This window comes from Neovison vison, chromosome 13, assembly GCF_020171115.1.
Source record: "Neovison vison isolate M4711 chromosome 13, ASM_NN_V1, whole genome shotgun sequence".
Lineage (NCBI taxonomy): Eukaryota > Metazoa > Chordata > Mammalia > Carnivora > Mustelidae > Neogale > Neogale vison.
The window spans coordinates 17,708,373-17,732,939 of NC_058103.1; the positions used below are offsets into that span (position 1 = coordinate 17,708,373).

Here is a 24,567-nt window from a genome sequence, read left to right on the forward strand (position 1 = left end):
ATTTCCACCTTAGTTGTGGGGCCTGTGGAGAACAACGGGCAGATCCCTGACTCCGGCTGGTCAGAGGCCCCAGGGAGACCTGACCTGCAGCCACCGGGACAGAGGCCACGGGATGACGGGCAGATGCGGGAGTGGCCTGCTACTGCTTTCCCCTCTACAGAAGTAGGAAGTCCTGGCAAATGCTTTAGAAGGATGAAAACCGGAAGGAGGAGCTGCCAGGAAATACTTGAGGACAAGGAAAAATATACAGGATTTTTGTTCCAAAGCAAAATACGTATCCATTAAGGAGAGTAGTGAGCTCACTGAACACACCAGTGAACACACAACTCAAAAGGACTTATTATATCGGCTCCTCCGAACTTTTCAACATGACTTAATTAGCTCTCCATTCCAGAATGCCCAGCAGGCATCATTCCACTTCGGGAGAATATGTGAACTAATATGGCTGCTGAGTTTAGCAGAAACCTCATGGGTTAAAGCACATCAGACTGAATCCAATCCCGAGCTATGTCAGGTCCATGAGATGACAGGAGTGCCCTTTTTTTTTTTTTTTTAAAGATTTTATTTATTTGAGAGACAGGAGGGGCAGAGGGAAAGGGAGAGACAGAGAATCTCAAGCAGCCTCTGAGCCCAGCCCAGACCCAAAGTGGGACTCAGCCTCACGACCCTGAGATCAGGACCTGAGCCAGAATCAAGAGTTGGACGTTTAAAGACTGAGCCACCCAGGCGCCCTGAAGAGTAGTACCTTTAAAAGTTAAAAAATAACCTTCAATATGGGGCATCGGGCTGGCTTAGTCCATGAAGTGTGTAACTCTTGATCTTGGGGCTGTGAGTTCAAGCCCCATGCTGGGTGTAGAGAGTACTTAAAATCTTTAAAAATAAATAACTTTCAGGGGTGCCTGGGTGGCTCAGTGGGTTAAAGCCTCTGCCTTCGGCTCAGGTCATGATCCCAGGGTCCTAGGATCAAGCCCCACATCAGGCTCTCTGCTCAGCAGGGAGCCTGCTTCCTCCTCTCTCTCTCTGCCTGCTTCTCTGCCTACTTATGATCTCTGTCTGTCAAATAAATAAATAAAATCTTTAATAAATAAATAAATAACTTTCAGCATGTTATGTGTTAGTGGTGACATATTACATTCAGCACACCCAAACATAACTCACTGAAGACCCCCAGCTCCATGTACTCTGGAGCTTTCTCCTAGTTGTGCTGTAGTATGGTAGACAGATTATATTCATTTAACTCACAATTATTTCCAATCTCTTCCTCCTTTATACATCAGCCTCTGAACTATGTTGCATGGGAAGGCAGAGAAAGATCTAACAGGCTTGGGGTAGAAGCACACATACCACTGAAGAGAAGATTTCAATGGTACCCTTCCTGGTCAGATGAGGAGATTTTCTCATTTTGTAATAAACCCAAGTGATGTGCACAAGCAACATTTTAAGAGATGGCTAAGACATCTTAGGATGTTATTTCTGAGATGAAAATAATATCACCCAGACTGTGTTCATGATTAACCTGGTGTCCACTGTACCAGTTCCAAAATTGAACACAGAAAGTTCATTGGAAAATGAACATCACTGGAAACCAGACAGCGATTAAACACTATAATGTTCCATTTACCAATCATTGCTCTAAACCCACTTTTTCTGCCACTGGGCTAAACTTAGTTCCCAGTATGTAATACTCTGCCATGAATGTAAACACAGTTGAAAGATCGGTCATTAATCTTATTCTCAGTTTTTTTCTGAATTGTTAATTTTTCTTGAATTTTATAATCAATAGATTACAGAATAATTTATATAGATTTATAGAATATCTTTCCTCTAGGAAAAATACAGAGATGAATAAAAAATGTAAAATGTAAACCAGGTTCATTAAGATAGAACTCAAATGTTTCAGGTGCATAGTGAAAAAGTTTATTTAGGACAGATTTCAAAACTTGGAAGAGAAGACAAAGAAATGCACAAAAGCATCACAAATCTGTTACATAATATAAAAACACAAGAACTGAGCTATTTAAGGAATCATAGCCCAGGAATCATCTGTGTATCACAGCAACACACTCAAAGCCACAGGGTGGTAAGAGAAGGTATTTTAAAGGAAAAACCACTCAGCAGGACAAAACGACTGAAAGACAATTTGGTACAGAGCTCTTAGAAATCATAGGAAATGTTGACAGCATTTCTCAGGGGACACGTAAAATAAGATGACTGCAATAAAGAACTTGTTGGGTTATTTTTGTACTTAAAAGATGGTGACACTGTGTCCCTTCCAGACCCCTTTCTGTATGTAACATCAGCGCCAACGCATGATAAGAGAACAAGTAGGAAAGAATGCCTTTGTAGTTTGCCAATTCCTTAAAAATTTGCCAAGAAGGCAGAATCATCTTTCAAACAACTGACAGGTCTCAGTGCATGGCACCAAAGCAGGCCTTTCAGAAATACCAGCTAAACGGCATCGAGTAGTTTAGGAATCTGTAAGCACCTCCCTCTATTCCAAGTATCCTTACCCAAAGTCTGGCTTTCTTATAATCTATCACTTTGATTACAAAGCAACTTTCTTCTGAGAATTTCCAAAACGATTCCCATCACTAAGGGCAAATGGGTACACCAGAGTCATGGGTTACAGGACTGCCTTTTCTAAACTTCACTTGCTCTTGAATATGGCTACTTGGAAAGAAATTCAACTTGATTAAATAAAAACAACTTCACTTATGGGACAATAATCTCAGAAAGGGATGTCAGTTGGGTTCTTAATACGGAATTTCTTAGTAAAATGTACTAATTAAGACATAAGGGAAGAAACTAAGATAATGTTTTCCATATGATTCTTGGCCTGAACCTAAGAATCAACAACAGTAACAAGGAACGTTTTAGACAGAGAGATATCAAACCTGAGTGAAGAAGTGAGTTCAGGAAGAGAACTCCTAAAGCTGACTGTTAGCTAAGGGCTCTTCTGGAACCCTATATGCTAGACTATTCCAAACCTAAACTCTAAACTTGTTTGTGACCCTATATCAGAACTTTTGGAAAATGCACTTTGTCCCCTGAAAGTCATTTCACATATATTATTTGACCCTTAGATAAGTACTTAAAAGGACAGAAAACTATGGAATTTAATAAAGCCTGTACATCTAGATTTCTGGGACACCTTCTCCTCAAGTCTCAGTGTAAAGAAGAGCCATGAAATTAACTCTGGTCCACATACCTGGGGCCTAAAAAAATCAAAGTACATACAATGGTAAATTAGATCATGGGTTCAAACCATTGACCAGGACCACAAATAATTTCAAAGCCAGCATCTTACTTTTGGACTTGTTTTTTGTGAGGGAATGACTATTTGTAAATGAACTCCATCACAAGGCGTTGGGCTAGTGGGTTTTCTTAGCTTAATGACAAGAGATTCAAACAGCAGGGGCTTTGTGTGGCCTTTGCGGTTCAGGCAGAGGCAACACTTCAAAAGGAGTGGTGATTTCTGAAATCTGGCCACACGATACTTACCAAAGTTTTCTTTCACCCTTTGGTCTCAAATCCTGCCCTAATCTCAGAATCTAAATAAATGGGTAGACGTCAAAGGAGTGCTCACAGGTGCTGGATGGGTTGGATCAAAAGGGTGACACTGACCATGACCAGGTACCCACTGAGCCAAAGCAGTGTTTTTCTGGGTGCCTCCCCCTTTTCCAGGAAAGCGGCTACCAGCAACCCACTCCCAGAGGGTTCTTCTACTTCTGAGAACACTGAAGTGCTGCAAACTCATATTATAATCACCTTTACAGCCAGGGACAGACCACCATTCCCACAAATGGAGGGCTTGTTCTATCTGTTACTCAACTCAGATACTTTGTTGTCTTCATCAGTATTTCACTGACACAGCTTCTTCACTCACTTGGTAAGGTTCACAAGAGTTCCAGCGGATGGCTGGACAGTCCCACACAAGTCACCCAGCTATCCCAATATGGGACTATAAGTCACAATTGCTCCCCAGTCCTACTTCTAACCGACACTGATGCCTTATCCCCTCAACAAACACTGTTATTTAATTCTGGTTAATCAGGTAAACAGAGGCCTTAGATACCATGCTGCCAATGCTAAACAATATGGTAAATAACCAAGATATCAGAGAGAAATGGAGGGAGCCTAGACTCTTTTTATCTCTCAGTTGTATGGAAATGAGAGCCCAGGGATAGGATTCCATGCACATGAAGACTGGGACTTTGGCCATAAAGATACTCACCACAGACAGGGTTTCTGGAAAGCACCTGGCTTGTGATTCGTTTTAGACACCCATTCCCTAATGAGTTCCCAAAGAAATGGCTCCCCGAGCACAACCCAATCGCCATTGAATATGATCACTTGCTCTCCAAAGAGCATAAACCCCTGAACCTGCTACTGCTCACAATAAAAAATGAAATTGCCTTCCTTCAGACAGAAACTCCCCTTCCAACTCTTTTCAACCACTGCGATTCTATAGGGATGGTGTTCTTCCCTTTTCCAGGAAATCCAGGTTCTCAGGAGCTCTATACACTTTTAGCCCGGTGGAAAGAGACTAGTTCAGGAGGCTGATGTGGACTTTTTAGGGTCAGGAGAAATTCTAATTGGAAGCTCTCAGAAGGGAGAATGAACGATTCCATTTACTGCTGGGTGGATGACCATCCCACAAAGATTACAGAAGATGTTGAGTCCTACACCTCACGGGCGGAGGGGGGATGGTGTCAGCCTAGAGGGGCACAGCTTGTGGCTTGAGGCCCTTCTGTGATTTTGTTCAAAATTAACCAATTTCACCCCTGTCTTGGCCACCGTTCAAACCAGCTCGGGCTGCAGGGCCGCAGCGGCTCCCCCTCTCAGCCTTTTGTCAGTCTCACCACCCTTTTCCACAGCACTAGACTCTCAGCCCCAGAGAATACGGCGAAGAAACGCAGCCTCGGGTCGGGGGATTACACTTAGTAGAGGAGACCTACTCCAAAAGATTCCTAAGGTCGATCTAGTTGGAAGAGACAGCAAAGGGGGCTGGGGTTTCTCCAAGAAGCACAATGAGAACCAGCAAGGCTTTTGGCTTAAAGAACAATTCCAACTCATAAAATACAGATTAAAGAACAAAATTAGGATATGAGCAAAAGTCCGGGACACACTTGACAGCTTATCTCCCTTCCCCTCATTTTATTCTTTTTTTTTTTCTTCCTTACTATCAATTTTAAAAGGCAGGCCTCAAACTGCCCAAACTATTTCCCTCCTGCCCCTCCCTCACCCTCCACGAAAATACTCCTTTAATGTAAATGGTAGGGCCACTCAACTCCATACCTCAGAATGACAGACTTTGGGGTTAAAATGCAACTTTCTGCAGAAAAGTGGTCTTAAAAAATAAAATATAAAGGTACAGACTTTAGGATTTGGGTTTTGCCCAATTCTTTCAAAGAGGGTAGGGTTCACCAGAAGTATCTAAACTCAGATATTTTCTGTAACAATAATATCTAATCCCACTGGTTAATATAAGATAGAGAATTCTCAGATTTAACTCTTTCATATACACATAATGAGGGGCAATATAAACTTTTTAAAAAGTCTGACATTTCCTTTCTTAAATAATAAAAAAAATCTTTAAGTGCATGAATTATTTAAAAAAGAAAAGAGGAATGGCCTCATTTGAAGTTGTTACCTGCTTCCACTATAAAGCTTTTCATTGTCTGAGGATCAAGTTTTAACTTCGGAGACCTGAGGACCTGTTGTAAAGCAGCAGACTGAAGTCCTTCCAGAAGAGTCTCACAGTTCCCTCCCTCAACCTGGTCAGTTAAAGAAGGAAAGAGGGCAGCTCTGGCCTGAGAGAGAGGGAAATACAGCATGAGTTTTTCAAAGATGGAGATCAAGAACTTTTTTTTTTTTTTTTTTTTAATGAAGGAGGACCACCTCCCAAGTAACTCCTGCTGGAGGAAACGAATCTGCTAAAAAGCCAGGGGCCCTCTGACACAGGAGAGTTGATGTCCGAGCAGGGAACGCCCTAATCGGACGCTTGTCAAAAGGAAAAGAATGGGGAAATCGTCTTTGTTTCAATTAGCAGTTTATAATTTTAAAACCTCTATGGTGGGTATACCCAAGGGTGTTTACAATCTGCTGCTTTTAAGTTCTCCGTCTGCAGAACACATTTTGTGATAAAACGTTAGAAAAAATTAACACTTTAAACAGGTCTTCCTTTATAAAAGCCTCAACAGAGGGCAAAGCTAAACAAACTGAAGAAATTTAAGAAGCCAGCTGCTCTGTGTAGAGAATTTCAATCTCTCTCCCACGACAAAGCGCTCTCTTCCGACTGTTAGTATTTATTTGTGCTCTGGAGAACAGGATGAGGCAGATGACTCTGATTTCACTGTCTGGTTCTCTAAACTTGGAAAGGGAGAGATTAAGGAAAGGACGACCTCTGAGGATTTGCTGGGCTGAAAAATTCTCACTAAATCCGTGTGCTTCCGCAAGTAAATATTTGGTCCCGAAAGTGTGATTTCAGAAATTGAATAGGAAAAGAGGAATGAATCAGATAGTGAAAATATCTTCTGTTAGCCATTTTGCGCTAATGGGACAAAGACACGCCAGCGCAAGGAAGAAATGGAACCATGTCCAGGACTTCAAAAGTGCCCAGACAAGAGGCACACAGAGGTGACGGGAACAGGCCCCTTGGGCTTCCCTGATGCACCAGAACTAGGATGCCAAAGAAAATAAGCACAGAGCAGCTCACGGCAAAAATAAACAAACAGTGTAGTCCCAGAGAGCTTGCTACGGCCTGACAGCTCCCTTTTAAGAGAAAGCCAGAAGTTAATAATAAACAGGAACAAGAAGCAAGGCTTGAGCTGAAAGGAGAACAGCTCAGTAGAAATCTTTTATAAGGATTATCCTCACTTAGCTAAGGCGTGATTCAACTCCGGTGCCAGAAGAGTGCTCACTCAGCTTATCTCATGATGATGTGATGTACAGAGAGTCTGCTTCTCACAGCCAAACAGTCACTAGAATAATTTCTAGTTTCTTACAAGGTAGATGCATTCTGGCCAGTGTCATCTTCTACAAAATGCACTGAAATATAAAATAATGGAGGTAAGGTGCTGCTCAGTCCACAGCATCCTGTCCTACTTGGGGCTTTGCTCCCCAGGGAACGGAGAAAGTGCAGGCCGTCTGGCCTTTTGCTCCAGGACCCAGATGCTGCTACAGAACTACTGGGAGGGGCCCTGGTCTTTGAGTCTCTGACCCCGTAGCGGGGAGAGTCTTGATGTGAGACACCTGCACAAGGATGGAACGAGCCAAAGGAACCGTCATGAGGATAACTCCTCAAAGTAGGACTGTGAAATCCCAGAACCATACCATGTCCCTCACAGGCAGGTCAATTCCTCTGTGTTCCATCCTGGGCGAATGGACCAGGTCCCTCACAACCTAGAACTCGTCACAGGGAGTGCTGAGGTAAGGCGGCACCATCTATCTCGGAAGGGCAGAGTCCTCCCAAAGCATCCCGGGACTGACCTGTAGGAAGGGAACATGGTCATCTCCCAACTCTTCCTAAAATCGTCATCTGACTCCACAGAAGAGGTGGCCTCCGTGGCTCAAAGGAGACAGAAGCCTTCTAAGAAACAGAGGGAAACTGTTTCAATGGCAAAATGAAATGTGCTTCAAAAATAAATAAAGTAATAAATAAGTCGAATTATTCCTCAAAATTCTAGGGCAGTAACAGACTCGACACAAGGAATAAGAAACAAGGAGGCACAGACAACCACAGTGGTCCCTTCTCTGCCTGAGGCCCTGCCCTGCTGCTCCTGCTACAACCACTGATGACAGCCTCCCCGACCCCGGGCACTCCAGGCCTCGGGGCTAATACAGTGGGAAAGGCAGTCTTTGGGGAGAAGCCAGCTTTGGCCTAGTAAAGAACAACTCCAATCAGCAGCAACAGTGAAGCTTCATCAACCTTTCTAAGAGACTTTGAACTCCAAAAGTTTAAAGCCCTCAAAGCAAGAAACCTAAATACAGAAACTCTGGAAATTCGATGGGTTCTAGAGCAAAATTTCTAAATAACACTCCTAAAGATAAAAAAGCATGGTGGGGAATCGGAAGTGTTGTTATTTTTTTAACCTTCTCTCTCAGATTATACCTTCTTCTTTGATTTTTTTTTAAAAAAAGTAATACAGTAACACTTGACTTTCAAAGATGTGGATTCTGAGATCAATCCCGTACCTACTTCCCACCCGTTCCCCTCCAACAGCCAGCACCCAGGCTACAGGTTGCAAACTCTTGAAGCAGGAAGTGATAGAGGTGGTTATCCCCGGCCCCGGTGTTAAACTACGTGATCACCACTTTAGATGGCATGGACGTTCTTGCTGTAAGGGCACGGAACACAGACGTGGGGAAAGGCAAGTGGAGGGCAAGAGGCAGAGTCGGACAGTCGGGACCACTGACCCCCCTCCAAAGGCAGTGAGGGCTCCCGGCCTGTGCTACAGACCATGGAGAACCAGCAGGTGGGAAGATGGCAGTGGTGAGAGGCTGGACAGAGCTCACTCCATCCAAGGAGGCTCCTTCACAATGCGCTTTTCCTCCTCTAGCACTTCCAACAGATGAACAGTGAGCGCCACTAAACAGATCTGCAGGAAAGGCTCTGGGAGAGGAGAGAGCAACAACTGGACTAATACCTTGGACCAAAACAAACCTCATTTAAAAGACAACACCCAACCAACCTCCCTTTAGGCTCTTGCCTAACAGGTTCCTTCCCAGAGGGACTTCTGCTGGAGACTGAAGCAAAAGGAGCGTGAGTCAAGGACTACAGAACAGGAGCACTATACCATCACCTGCAGAAGCCAAGGAGGGGGAAAAGCTACGTGGGGTCAACAGTCAGGCATGCCAGGCAGGACGTGAGGGTCAGGCACCTCACGCTCGACTTTTAGCTCTTGCCTTTCCGAAACAAGAGGCACCAGCTGGCAGCCCGCTCCAGCCAGCGAACATCCGCCTGCCTCCTGTCCCCGAGGGCCCTCAGCTCGTGTAGTAGACGTGGAAGTAGAGAGTCTTGTTGCGGAGCAGGGAGTAGGAGTTGTCAAACTTGAGCAGGTAGATGCCCTCGCCGGGGTAGTCGTGGCTGCCAGCCTGCACGTCTCGGTGGCTGTCCCGCCGGTACACGGGCATGACCTCCCCATAGCGACCTCGAAGGGAGCTCCTGGAGCCTCTCTCTACATCGCCAACTGGGACAGGGTCTGTGTGAGCAAAATGGCAGAGTGTTTGGATATGACTTCAGAGAAAGAATAAGTCTGACCTCAAGGTAAAAGAATGGACCAGGTAACTTAGGGGCTTTTAGCCAGGGAGATGCTCTTGTCCTCCCACAGGAACTTGGAAGTGTCTGCTGGCCTCTGACCATCACAGCAACCTGTGGGTGATACTGGCATTGGGTGCTCAAGTGTCCAGGAGCACTGAACATCAGGATAGTACCTGCTCAGCAAAGAAGCATTCCACCCAAATGCCAGTAAGGTCTCCACTGACTAATAATGATTTCGCTTTACAGAGCCAACCTAGTTCCAGAAGTGTCTGGACATTTCCAAGAGAGAGAAAATATATTTATTTCATTAGTTTTTTTAGATTTGTTTTGAAAGAGAGAGAGAGAGAGAGCACACACAAGAGCAGGGGTGGGGCGGGGAGAAGCAGACTCCCAGCTGAGCAAGAAGCCTGATGCGGGGCTCAATCCCAGGACCCTAGGATCACAAACTGAGCCGAAGGCAGATGCTTAACCAACTGAGCCACCCAGGTGCCCCTATTTTATTTTTTAAAGATTTATTTATTAATTTGAGAGAGAGTGAGAGCAGTGGGAAGGAGCAGAGGAGGAGGGAGAGAGAGGGAAAGAAATCCCAAGCAGACTCTCCACTGAGTGTGGAGCCCGACAGGGGGCTCAGTCTCAGGACCCTGAGATCATGACCTGAGCTGAAGTCAAGAGTCTGGTGCTTAACCAATTAAACCACCCAGGCGCCCCAAGAAAAGAGATTTAGAAGGGAAGACTCTGACATCTTTTCATTCAGCAGGAAAAATAAAGAGCTAACAGAGGTAGGAAATACAAACATGCTGTACAGAGCAACCTAGAACTACTACCTGGCCACCTGAGAATGGCAAATTAAGACATGGGGTTCTCCTGCCTAAATACCTGAAGATTTCCCTGCAGACTTGCTCTTCCATGAAGAAGCAAGGGAGTGATTTTTTTTTTTTTTAAGATTTTATTTATTTATTTGACAGAGAGAAATCACAAGCAGACGGAGAGGCAGGCAGAGAGAGAGAGAGAGAGAGAGAGAAGCAGGCTCCCTGCTGAGCAGAGAGCCCGATGCGGGACTCGATCCCAGGACCCTGAGATCATGACCTGAGCCGAAGGCAGCGGCTTAACCCACTGAGCCACCCAGGCTCCCGCAAGGGAATGATTTTAAGATTATATAAAAAATCAAGATGCTTGGAACCTACTTAGAGCCTACTCTTACTATTTCGAAACAAAACAAAACAAAACAAAAAAAAGCCTCAGGGTCATCCTGAGCAGGCACTGCAAATGAGTGGAACACAGAACCCACTTTTAAAACTACTCTGGGCATGTGCTGTGCTCTGGGCATATTTCACAATATATACAAATATTAAATCATCATACTGTACACACCAAACTAATATATTTTATGTCAATTACATCTCAATAAAAAAATTTTTAAATTAAAAAAAAACTAGGGACGCCTGCGTGGCTTAGTCAGTAAGCATCTGCCTTCGGCTCAGGTCATGATCCCAGGGTGCTGGGATGGAGCCCCACATCCAGCTCCCTGTCCAGCAGGCAGCCTGCTTCTCCCTCTCCCACTCCCCCAGCTTGTATTCCCTCTCTCGCTGTGTCTCTGTCAAATGAATGAATAAAATCTTAAAAAAAAAAACAAACAAACTGGGGGTGCCTGGGTAGCTCAGTTGGTTGAGTGTTTGCCTCAGGGTTTGATCTCGGGGTCCTGGGATCAAACCCTGTGTTGGGGCTCCCTGCTCAATAGGGAGCCTGCTTTTCCCTCTTCCTCTGTCCCTCCCCCTGTTCACACTCTCTCTCTCAAATAAATAAATAAATAAAATATTTAAAAAGAAAACTGCTCTGGGCATAAAGAAAGAAGTAAACAGTAGTCAGCCAACTGGGACAGCTCAGAGGCGAGTACAGTTAGCAAGCTGTAATCACTCGGTTTGGTTCCAGACTAAAACTGGTAAATATCCCAAACTATGAGAGAAATATAAAATAATCCCAGGTTTACATATGATCTCTCTACTGCATCACTGACCCACCCCTTTCCCTGCCCACTCCATCCCTGACCCCACGGAGATGTTGGGGAAATAGCTAGGGACTGATTAAAAAGCAAAAGAAGCTTTCTACCAAGGCACCAATAGCATCCCCACCAGAATGTTCTTTGAGGGTCTGACTTCGGCCTGCATCACTCAGTTTAGCTTAGAATGCTGACAGCGATCCCTCACTTGCATTCTAAGGAAGAAAAGGACTGGTATAACACAGGAAGTGGTCACTAGGAATTGGGTTGAGCCAGAAAAAGCAAAATGCAAATTATGTTAAAATTAAATTTACCTTCAATCTCTTCCTCCTCTTCCTCGTCTTCATCCTCATCCTCACTGGAATCACTGACCTGCACAGTTATGTCAGTGCTGGTTACAGGGGTCCAGTCAAAATAAACTCCAAAGCCAATGTCATAGTCATCAGTCGCAAACTCCCAGCAAACGCGCTTTCCCTCTGGATGGGTAGGTACCCGGATGGTCACCACCTCACCCCGCTTCACCACCAGACGACTGTTCTTCTCTTTGCCCAGCTTGCTTTTGAATTCCTTCATCTTGGCAAAGGTCCAGATGCACGGAGGAGCCATCAGAGGGGGGGACACTGAAAGGACAAGCAGCTCACTGCTGAGAAACCAAGAGGAACGCCTGGCATTTGGTTTAGGGAGGGTGTTGCAGTCGAAGACCTTCCCTCTACTTCCTGGCTTCTCTGACTGCCTTTCACAAGTCACCTTCTCACTTTCCTTCCATCAGTCTGCCTGCCTTTTTTTTTTTTTTTAAGATTTTATTTATTTATTTGAGACAAAAAGAGAGAGCACACAAGCCCGGGGTAGGGGGGCGGGGGATGCAGGGCAGAGGCAGAGGGAGAAGCAGGCTGCCTGCTGAGTGGGGAGCCTGACACAGGGCTCCATCCTAGGACCCCGGGACATGACCTGAGCTGAAGGCAGCCGCCCAACTGACTGAGCCACCCAGAAGCCCCCTGCCTGCCTTTCTTTAAGCACCCACTGGGAGTAGAGAAATCACCTTCCATACCCCCAAAGGTCTCACCTTTCCGATGATCCCCCAGGAGATCTGCAGATTCCAAATCAGCGGAAAGGATATCTATAGCTCCTGTGTGCTCAGACTGGATCATAACGATGTCCCCGGACCTTTGTGGAACTTGGTACTTGGCCATCTGCACAACGGAACTCTGATTAGAGCACTTACTAGAGGGCAGAGTCCAACCAGCCTCCTTCCCGAAGGCGCTGCCCACCCCTGAGCTACTGCCTCCACCTTCCCTGCTCAAAGCCCGCCGGCTAGGTTCCCTCCTCCTTTTGCCACTATCCCACTCCAGACCCTTTATAAAATCCTTGTCGGTGAACATCCTCCATGCTTGCTACCGACTTCTGCACCAAAAGCGTTTCTGGGCCGTGCCCTGATCTAGCCTTGGCCTACACAGCACTTCCCAGCCACCTCCCTCGAGGCAGCACTGGCATCCAGGGCTTAGCCCAACTCCCGTTCTACCACCCAGCCTCCTGCTACAGTTCCCACTCACGGAGAACCTCCAGATCCCTGTCAATCGAGTTACCAAAGCCCTGCAGAGATAGGATCTGATTTATATCCTCTGTCTCTGACTCATCCATGGCACAACTGGGATGTCCCAAGACACCGGCTGTCATATCCACTAACAGTGTTCTATAAATAATCACCATTTTACTGTTTCAATGTATTTAAACAGTACATTTGCTGCCAGACACATAACCTGCATGGAGAGTACAAGCATCACTTGAAACTCAAAGCCCTCGCTAGCCCATGGCAAGACGCTTCAACCCCTCTTGTGCATTTCACATCAGACCACTCGGTTTGATGTTCCTGTTTCTTGCTTTTATGCCATCATTTCCTGCTCCTTCTCCAAGCAGTCAGCAGGCAACTCAAGACATGTACACCCACTCCCCACTCCGGTCAGCATGCCAATGAGATGACTGTCCAGTTAAGAGTCCAGAATTATATTTGCGAGAGAAAAAGAAAGCAATCTTGAATTATTCCCAGACTATATTCTTATAATATCTCTTTCTGGAGATATTATACCTCTTTCTGGAGAAAGAGAGTTCTTTACCTGCATTGCTTAATGAGGTAAATGAGACTCTGGCTAACCCACTTACATGATTCTTTCCTTTTCCAGAGGCTAAACAAAGGATTTAGTTTGCAGCGTATTAGCAGTGCAGCATTAGTAAAGTCACTGATAGGTCTTAGCTTTAGTTTCCTCATCTGTAAAATGGGAACATAACAGTACCTGTCTCACAGGTTCTCAGGAGTAAATGAAGCATTTTTATGCATAAAAGTGCTTTGTAAACTATAAAGCATTATGCAAAGGTACTGTCTTCATTGTCACTAGTACCATTTGTTACTGTGACAGATGTGTTAATAATGATACAAGCAACGCACTCCTCCATGGCAGGGAGACCACTGCTGTCTATTCCACTTCTAGGGAAACTTTATCATAAATATTAAGTAGATCTACCAGAAGAAAACTGAAGCTGAAACACAATCCCACATATCAAAGCTCCTCACACCCAGAGGATTTTAGACACCATGTGAGCATTCACTCCAACACTTGCTTTTTTGAAGAGTTGCTAGTTCAGTGAGGGGACCGGAGGGCGACACGTATATCCGTATATCTGTCCTCCACATGGTTAAAAGTGAGCTTCCCCAGTGCTTTCTAGTTCCAACCCATCCAGATGCATCTAAATCTGGTGCCACAAACTGCTCCTTCCAAAGAGACGGCGACAATGTCCTCCCTACCTTGTTGAGGACCTGGGCCTGGTCTGCAGGGAGCACTTCCTGTTCCGCGGAGGCCTGCAACTCCAAGGTGCCAGCTGTCTTCCGCAGACCCTCTGGGGCATCGTCGCTCGCTGGAGACACCATCTGTGGCCTCTCAGAGGAAGAGAGCATGTCAATTCAAAGACTCTTAAAAGGCACAGCAGTCCTAGAGAAACTAGGACTAAAACATCCTTCGAGGGCCACCTCCCAACCTCTGCTCTCGCATTTAGGTCTCCTGTCCCTTAGGCCTCGCCTAAGCCAGAAATTCATCCCCACAACAGAGGGAGGGCACGTGGATTCAGGAGGCAGTCCCCCTCCGGTCTCTGGTCGTCCCTCTTGCCTCATCCCTTATGCCGCGAGCAGCGTGTCGGTGTATCCACTTCACACCATCCTCCACGGCACACCCAGCCGCCAGGTAATGAAAGACGGTCAACACTCTCTTTCCTTTTTTAAGCACACTAATCTACTATTCCAATGACTTAAAACACAAGCATCTGAAGAGTTACTTTTAAGGAAGCGAGGGAGTCATTTCTGCTCTCTTCCTTTTCCACTGGCTTCCTGAGAGACCAGAAAGTGAGTGAGGAGCCGGGGCGGAAGCACCATACCCCAGGCCTCTCGGAAATCTGTTGCCAGCAGGAGGTGGCGTGAATTCTTTGGAGTAGCAGTTATCAGACTATGGTGCGGGGACTGCTGGGGCTCTTAAGACTGTTTTATAATAATTCTAAAAAATGATCACCTTTTTTCATTTTCCTCTTTTCAAGAGTATACATTAGAGTTTCCCAGTACATGATACGTGATCTCACAACAGAACGAAGGCAGAAGCAGATGTGAGAATCCAACTGTGTTTTGTGAAGCCAGACGTGAGAATTACAACATCGCTCTCTCTCGCTAAATTATTTCTGCTTTGGAAAATAGTTGTTTTCCATTAAAAACATATCGCTGACATTAACATGCAATGAGTTCATCATTTTCATTTTTTAATTAATCAACAACAATTTTTTAATTTTCCAGTTTTAATTTCTAATAGAGTAAACACTGATAGATACAGCCCACTGAAAAAATCCTTTGGGGTCCTCAACAACTTTGAATTGTGTAAAGGTTGAGAACTACTGCTTTTTCAAGCATCACTTCCCCAGGAAAACTGAGTAAGTGATGGGAGTGTTACAGACATCATGGGGGACAAAGGACTTCTTTTGGTGTTTATTAGCTTCTTTCTCTCTTTTTTAAACATAAACAAGAAAAAAAAAAATCACTCTACAAATTGCCTCTTTTTCAGATAAAATAAAGCCATATTTTGGGACATCCAGGTCATTCCAGCCTCCCTCAGAACAAACAAGAGGAAGTTACTATAAAAACCAGAGGTGTGGGATGTTGTTGATTGTATGGGTTTGCTTGGGTAATCCTGGGTAAAATGTAAATTAGTCTAGGCTGTAAGCCTATTTAACCCCAGAAATTACAGTCTGCTTTTGTTTCTTGACGCTGTTTATCCTGATCTGTCTCGTCTATTAGAAGGTGAGCCTGATGGCAGGGCCAGGGACAGGTCTCACTCCCGGTATGCACAGCATTTATGCCAGGCCTGTCACATGGAACCCTCGTCCCCTAGAAAGAGGCCATGTCATTTTGCCTGGTCTGCTGCAGTCACAATGGCCTCTTGAACCTCTGAGAATCCCCAAACACCTCAAGCCCTCTCCCACTCAAGGGTTTTGTACCTACTATCACCTCAGCCTAGAATATTCTTCTCCCAGGTACCTGAGGGCTTCCTTCCTTTAGGCTTCTGCTCAGCTGTTACTTCTCGGGAGGCTCCCCAGAGGTCAAGAGGTGCAATCGCTCACCCTATCCTGGCCCCATCGAACTTATACCCTAACCCTGTTCACTTGTCTTCATTGCACTCACCACGACCGGCATATAATGTACCGTATTTGGTTGACTGCAAGATGTATATTTGTTTTCAGATTTTAATACAGGAAAAAATGGGGGATGTCCTAAAAATTAGTAGTGTTTTACAACTGCCCAGGCCTGACATGGAGTCCTTCTCCAGGAGATCTGCGTTTGCTCCTGCCCGTACTCACGGAGGCTTCCAACTGAGACAACTTGAAATAAGTTCTCTGTGAGGGTTTTGTTCAGGCCACACTGACAGACTGAATTTAGACCACAAACTGGTGATTACAGACTCGTGGTTCATATTCTCAGGGGAGATATTTTTTTCCACTCCTTACACAGTGCCAAGTGGAGACACTGAAGTTCCCTTGTGATCCTTCTGTGTGGAGGAACGTTTTTGTTTTTAAGATTTTCTTTATTTTTTGACAGACACAGTGAGAGAGGGAACACAAGCAGGGGGACTGGGAGAGGGAGAAGCAGGCTTCCTGCTGAGCAGGGAGCCCGATGCGGGGCTCGATCCCAGGACTCTGGGATTGTGACCTGAGCTGAGGGCAGATGCTTAACAACCGAGCCACCCAGGCGCCCCTGGAGGGACGTTTTTTCTTATCTTTTCACTGAAGGTTTAGGCTTTTGGTGTCCTAGCCCCACAGTGTGGGGGTGGAGAGGGGTGTGTGTGTGTGTGTGTGTGTGTATCTCTTATTAGACTCTCTACCTTGGGCATTCTTCCATTTCTTGGTAGTTCATAAAATAACAGTACTTCTTACAGTTGGTGGCAAGTTCAGAGTGTATGAAATATGAGTTATACTTGCTTTCTGTCCGCCCTCCCACTAGAATGTAAACCCCATGAGACCAGGGACTTGGACTGTTTGGTCATTTATGGTATCTTCATTGCCTAGAACAGTGCTTGCCCTGTCAGTAGCAAGCAGGCTCTCAGCAAATACCTGTTGAATGAATAAACAGGAGACAGTCCCAAAATATTTGTTGAATAAATCAATCAATAAGTTAGTTTTTGTTTGGGAGCAAGAGAGGAGTGCTGGCATGGGAGCATGTAACAGTGGATCGGACCACAGGCGTGACCTTACTGTGTGCACTTCTAAAGTCTCTTTGCCTTTGTGCAAACGACTTTGCACAAACGTGGTTCTGCTTATTAAAAAAAACAATTCTAAGCAGGACATGCAACAGCCCACATAAATTTAATATTCACATGACCACTTTATGCTCTGAAGAATCAACGAAGGGTATTTTGGGAAAGTTAATTGCAAATCACTTGATGCCAGTGATAAACCACGTCAAGGAAAAACTCCCACTGTAAGCCTTCTTGTGTGTGCTGACCCGGAGTAAGGAGGGCATCCCAAGGGAGGGGAGAGCCTGGCCAGCCGAGCTAGCCTCACAGCAAAGAGAGAGAACTGTGCCCTTCCAGTTCTAATATAGACAAAACATAAACAGTACACTTCAGGCGTCATCTGGGCTGGATTTCTTGCTTCGCACACCAGATTTTCGAAACAAAGCTTTAACATTAAACCTCCTTTTTTCTAAGAATGTTGTACATTCTCACTCAAAAAACTTTATTTACTCTTAGGAGGAAAAATCAGTTCTGTGCCAAAAGCCATATCCCAAATATCTTTCAAATCACTATGCACAGAAAAAGGGTGATGGCAGGATGAGGGAAAGGACCTCCTCTCCTGGGATTTGATAAGGACAAGAATTGTCTCCTATCATCAAAGCCTTCGGGAGGCTTTGTCTTCTGAAAGGACTGTTATATAAATAACCTAGTAGCTCTAAGCATGGAACTCAAAACCCTTCTAATGTGACTTATGGGAACAAGCTTTAGAGTAGAACCAACCGAAAGCTCTAAAACTTGGGAAATTTTTCAATTCACTGTTTTGTTCTCCTCATTGTGGAAAAAAAAATAACTGTTTCAGGGCTGTTAGGATTACATGACATAATACCTTTTAACACCTAGTACAGTATTGAACAAATAGAAATAGTCTGTAAGAAGTATTTTATTGTCATTACAGAGAAAAATTTTTAAAAGTATGCCTATATATCACCAACTATATTATTACACTAATCATTACCTTTCATCATCTGAATTCTGGGGGAAAAAAGTTTTATTTCATATATAAAAGTAAGAATAAAGAACTTCTACTGAAGAAATAAGAGATTGGGGGCACCTGGCTGGCTCAGTCAGTACAGCATGCGATTCTTAATCTCAGTGTCTTGAGTTCAAGCCTCACACTGGGCATAGATTTTACTTTAAAATAAAATAAAATAATTTAAAAAGAAATAACAGATTGGGGAACCTGGGTGGCTCAGTCAGTTAAAGCCTCTGCCTTCGGCTCAGGTCCTGGGATCCCAGGGTCCTGGGATCGAGCCCCACACAGGGCTCTCTGCTCAGCGGGGAGCCTGCTTCCCCCTCTCTCTCTCTGCCTGCCTCTCTGCCTACTTGTGATTTCTGTCAAATAAATAAATAAAATCTTAAAAAAAGAAATAAGAGATTATTTAAGTATTCTGATATTCCTCTGTATCCCCTAGCCATCACCTTTTTGTGAGGCATGGAGACCACAGTGGTTCTACTGGACAGAATTGTGCCATGAGTGGATCAACTGGACTATAGTCTCGATCAGCTCCATTATTTCTCCAAAATGCAGGTTTTCATTAATTATGCCATGCACGTTTCATGTTTCCACTTATTCCAGAGCTCAGTACAACTCTTCCCTTTCTGCTATACAGTGTGGTATCAGTGACAGTTGGTAGACAAAATGGATGGAGCAGGAAATTAAGAATAACAATCTGAGGGGCGCCTGGCTGGCTCAGTGGGTAAAGCCGCTGCCTTCGGCTCAGGTCATGATCTCAGGGTCCTGGGATCGAGTCCCGCATCGGGCTCTCTGCTCAGCGGGGGGCCTGCTTCCCTTCCTCTCTCTGTGCCTGCCTCTCAGTCTACTTGTGATCTCTGTCTGTCAAATAAATAAATAAAATCTTAAAAAAAAAAAGAATAACAATCTGAAGGTCATCATAATGGCTTAATCTAAAAATTACATTAAAAAAAAAAAAAACTCCAAAAGTGTGTGTGTTCATGCATCTTCTGGGTAAAAACCAACCACACATTCTCTTGAAAGTGCACTTGGGGATCCATGTCTAATGTTTTAACATTTCAAACTGGGCTTCTGAAAAGGACAAATGAAGATACTACACTATTTGTTACAGTTTTGCTCTCTGAGAGTAAAGAAAATTTCATCACCTGAAAGAGATCTGACATTGCCCCCAAACACACTTAAGGATTGACTGACTGATGACCAAATCATCTACACTCTTCACTCCAACCTGTCCACCCCTTGAAAGTCGCTGTCCATGCCTTTCATCAGTTCCTTATCTCAGACAATAAACTTCTAGGAGCCAAGCAGCTGCTGCCCATACCTGTAAGGTGAGGAATGGGGTTCTGGATCAGAGGCAGAAGCCACTGAAGTGACCTTGGTGTTTTCTAGATCTTCATTCTCTAGAAAATCAAGGAAAGAAAAATTCAGTATTTGAGAGGGAACATAATCATAATTATCTTGTATTTAAAAAAAAAAATCTGGCAGTTTCAACCAACTTTCTCTTTCCAAAAATATTCTGGACATTTATTTCTGAGAGGCCCAGTGCATAAATTATTCAAGTCTTCACTCACATCCAAGTACTCTCAGACCGGCATAACCCATTCATGAAGAAAATACGCTCCTTCCCAAAACAAGCCCCTACAAAATTCATTCCAATTCAACAATCACATTTCTCAGGAACCATATGGTTAAATTAGGCAAAACATTGAAGGCAGAGTGAGATTTAGGATGAAATGCCTGGAATTCAGCATCACAGGATGGAGTGTCACCTCTACATTCGGTGTGCTCACTGCAGCCTGGGGAAAGGATTTCTGTCATTTCTTTCACTCACTCACCGGTGACTTACTGGTGAACTGGTAGGTAGCTTCAAGGAGTAGACAGGTGAAATGCATCATGAAAGCCATGTTCCCAAGCTCATAACAAGCCTATGGCTGGCATTATTGCCATTTTCAGGTAAAGCCACTACGGCAGAGACAGGATTCACACTCCTAACCTTTAGGTCCTACTAAGTTTTATGGTTTATTGATCTAGCCTTTCCTTGAGCACTCAGAAAAGCATATGGTTTAGTGTATTTAGCTAGGCTCTGGCTTAACCTCCTCTAGTCAAGACCACGAGAAACCAAAGCCTAAAGTCCACTTCTCAGTACAAAAAACAACTTAAATGACGTAAACCTCAAATACTGCAAATGTCTGCATTTGGTAGCAACATAAAAGTGCAAATGATGGGCAAATATTTGTGATTCAACTTAAATCTAGTCTCACTTTTTTTTTAATATGTGAAAAGATTTATTTTTCTGTTCATCAGCTCATACTCTCATACATAGAAAGAACTTAGAGCGAGCTGAGGCCACCCAACTTCCCTCTTGTGATGTAACAGAAAATGTCCACATTCATCTCTGCCCCCGGTTCCTGGCACAGAACTCTGAAAATCCTGATGATTTCCTAAGTGAAAAGGGCACTATGAGTATGTTTTGTTCTAATACTTGATCTTTGACTCTAGTTCCTGACCCGGAGTTCCTAAATCCCTTGGACCTTCTCTGGTGATAGCAGTGTCTTTTGTTCCAAAGATGTGACTCTGGGTGGGCTCCTGGATAGGGGCTGCTCACCAGAAAGACCAAGCCATGATCAGAGGCTTGGAATTATCAGCCTCACCCCCCATTCTCCAGAGAGGGGAGTGGGGCTGGAAATGAAGTTAATGACTGATCACAGTGATGTGATAAAACCTCCTTAAAAATCCCCAAAGTGCAGGGTTTGAAGAGCTTCTAGGTTGGTGACCACATCCATATACCAGCAGGGTGACGGGCGATATACCCCGACTCCAAGGGGACAGAAGCTCCTGTCCTTGGGCCCCTCCCAGACTTTGCCTTCCCTGTCTCTTTATCTGACTATTCATCTGTATCCTTTCTCGTATCTTTTAATAAACTGGTAAATGTAAGTATTTCCCTGAGTTCTCTGAGCTGCCGTAGAAAATTATCAAATCCAAAGAGGAGGTCACGGGAACCCCCAACACAGAGTCAAGTCAGACAGCACTTGTGGGTAACCTGGGACCTACTACCTGAGACGGGCATCTGACGCTGGGGAGAGGTGACAGGGGGGAGGCAACATTCTCATGGGACGAAGCCCTTAACCTGTGAAAGGGGAGAGGTGACAGGGGGGAGGCAACATTCTCATGGGACGAAGCCCTTAACCGGTGAAATCTGATGCTATCCCCTGGCAGTGTCACAATTCAGTTAAATTGTAGGACACCCAGGCGGTGTCACAGAATCACTTGGTGTGAGGGGGAAAAAATCCCACATCTGCTGTCAGAAGTGCTGCGAGTGGGAGTCTGTGAGACAGTAAAAGAGACACTCAGGAGGACTATGTGTTCTTTCTACCTCCCAGCAAAGGAACGGAGGCTCAGGCAATTGTCAGATGTTCCCCCCCAGTCTCTGCTACTTTGTGAGGAGGTCCTTTCACCAGACAGAGATAATGTGCGAAGTTCCTCCCTACGTTGACCTAAGTAGAATCTACTTCGCAATAACCTCTGCTCTTCAATCCCTCCCCACCATACCCTTTCAAATATTTACAGCCTGCTATCACTTTTCCTGCAAGTTCCTCCTCAGGCTGACCATTTCCAGCCCTCTCAGTCATCCCTCAGGTGACCTCTGACCACACTGGCCTCCTTGTGTTGTTCCTCTTTGTTCCATTTGAAGTAAGGAGCTAAAATGGACAACTTCTTCAAATGTGTTCTAATCCACACTGAGTACACTAAGACTATGACCTCTTAATAAGGATACAATATTTCTTGATATAATACTCTGAGCACTAGATTTTGTGTGTTTCCTTATTTATTTCTTTAAAAAAAAGATTTTATTTATTTATTTGACAGAGAGAGATCACAAGTAGGCAGAGAGAGGCAGAGAGAAAGAGGAGGAAGCAGGCTCCCCGCTGAGCAGAGAACCCGATGCGGGACTCGATCCCAGGACCCTGGGATCATGACCTGAGCCAAGGGAGAGGCTTTAAACCCACTGAGCCACCCATGCGCCCCTCTTTATTTTTTTCTTAAGTTTTTATTTAAATTCTAGTTAGTTAACATACAATGTAATATTAGTTTCAGGTGTACAATATAGTGATTCAACACTTCCATAAATCACCCCGTGCTCATCACAAGGGCACTGCTTAATCCCATCATCTATTTAACCCATCCCCCACCCACCCACTTCCCCTCAGGTAACCGTCAGGTTGTTCTCTATAGCTAAAAGATTGTTTCTTGGTTTCTTGGTTTGGCACTAGACTTTTTTTAAGTGCAGACTTACCCTGTTAGCCTAAATAAGTCAATCAAGATCTCCAGGGCATATAAAAATAAACTTACTCCATGCCCAGTATCACCTGTCCTCTATTTTTGAAACAGATTTTTTGAAAATAATTGACTTTTTAACGTTAATGCAGGGCTCCTGCATATCTATATTATTTCAAATTAACTTTTTGAAATTATATTAATGCATGCTTTACTCATTGTAGAACAAATTAAATACACGTAAGAAAACATTTTACATTTACCCTTCAGACTTTAATATACAAATAACCCATTATTGAGTGTAGAAAAACGAGCAAAAAGAAACAAAAAATGATATAACCAACCACAAACCCATTAGCCAAAGATAACCTTTGTTAACATTTTGGTGCATATTCTTTCAGAAACATATTTATATATTTATAAATATACATACACATACATATGTATATATATATATAGACAGAGAGAGAGAATGAAGGAGGAGAGAGATGTATATACATCTGTATGTTTATATATCCTGCCTCCTATCACCAGTCACTAATTTCATGTGGGGCATGAGGACCATAAGTTCTACTGGAAAATACTGTATCGTGAGTTGATCAGTTGGGACTATAACACACACTAGCTCAAGGTCCTGTAACTTACAGCTTTTCATTAATTATTCCATTAATGTTTCAGAGTTTCCACTCATTCTAGAACTCAAATCCATACACACACACACACACACATTTCTTGTATTTATATTTCTGAAAGGACATGCACAGATGTACTTGAACATTACTAATTTTTCAGAGCCAATAGAAATGGTGCTATATCATAATTTTAAACGACTGTGCATCATCCAGTAGTCTATACTACAATTTCTTTAACCAATCCTCAAGCCTCTATTGTTAGAGCTGGAGTTTGTATCAAATCTTTCACCGTCATAGATGATGATGTTATATCACAGAAGTCTACAATCCTTTCTTAAGAACTTCTTCTGTCCATAGTCTTGAAGGAATAGTTCCTGTAACCAAGATCTACTACGCTGGCCGTGTTTACTGATTTTTGGTGAACATCTGCCCAAAAGTCAGCCCAATTCTCTTCCCCAAAATCTGGGGTTGGTACCACAGGCCAAAACAGACAGTAAAGAGCTTCAGGTAATGGACAGAGCCTGCCACTTGGGAGAAGCCGTCACAGGCCATGTAAAAGCAGATGACTAAGCACTGAAGACAACTGCCAGAGACAGGAAAAGGATCATTTATGCAAAGAGAAGTAGAAACAAGGGACCCTGGGGTCCAGGAGGAAAGGAGACACAGAGACCCCACCTGACCACTTACTTTCTAATTCTCGTAACATTCAACAGTACTTCCTGCAATTTGATTCTGTGAGATTTCTTTATGTCCTAACGGTTAGCTTTCTTTCTACTTTTTATTGTAAAATATATCATAAATATAAAAGGTGGCACGAAAACGAGACACAAAGCTAAAAACATTAATACCAATACCTACTTAGTAATGAGGTAATTATTTGTACTTTAAAAGTCCTCTAATGCTTCTTCCCGATCATATCTCCCCGTATTCTGAATTCTGAGTAAATTATTCCCTTGCCTTTTTAGTCCCTTTATACATTTTAGGTATATTAACTACTGCTTTGTAAAAACTTTTTTTTCTTTTTCAAAATTTTTTTTTAGGATTTTATTTATTTGACAGACGGAGATCACAAGTAGGCAGAAAGGCTGGCAGAGAGAGAGAGGAGGAAGCAGGCTCCCCACCGAGCAGAGAGCCCGATGCAGGGTTCGATCCCAGGACCCTGGGATCATGACCTGAGCTGAAGGCAGAAGCTTTAACCCACTGAGCCACCCAGGTGCCCCTCTTTTTCAAATTTTTACTTAAATGCTAGTTAGTTAAAACTTCTTTATTTCAGAAAATTTTAAATATGCACAAAATTAGAGAGCAGTGGAACAGAGATTCATGTACTCATTATCTTTTCAACAACATTTTACATTTTGTTTCTTTTGTTCCCTACCATCCTGCCCCCCCCACACACACACGGTGGATTATTTAAGGCAAAGTGAAGACATCATTATATTCATTTAGAATACATCTCTAAAGAAAAAGGCTTTCAATATAGGTATGGCACCATTATTGTTACTGCAAAATTGGCAATTGCTTAATATCATTTAATATCCAATCCACATCCAAATGCCTCCATTGTCTCAGATTTTTTTTCCTAACAGCCAGTTTATTTGAAATCAGGATTCAAA

General features: G+C 43.9%; 1 protein-coding gene across 2 annotated transcripts in view; it reads right to left on the bottom strand.

Annotated features, from left to right (window-relative positions):
• Positions 1 to 1,894: 1,894 nt before the first annotated feature.
• TMED8 (transmembrane p24 trafficking protein family member 8) overlaps positions 1,895 to 24,567 on the bottom strand; it is a 54,419-nt gene continuing 31,746 nt past the window's right edge. For both annotated transcript variants that reach the window (XM_044231918.1, XM_044231917.1), the window contains exons 2-6: positions 19,369 to 19,447; positions 14,056 to 14,185; positions 12,322 to 12,448; positions 11,573 to 11,878; positions 1,895 to 9,203 (exon numbers count right to left, since the gene is read on the bottom strand). In XM_044231918.1, coding sequence (XP_044087853.1) covers positions 8,986 to 9,203; positions 11,573 to 11,878; positions 12,322 to 12,448; positions 14,056 to 14,185; positions 19,369 to 19,447 — 860 coding nt within the window. In that variant the 3' untranslated portion in view covers positions 1,895 to 8,985. The remainder of the gene's footprint in view (positions 9,204 to 11,572; positions 11,879 to 12,321; positions 12,449 to 14,055; positions 14,186 to 19,368; positions 19,448 to 24,567) is intronic.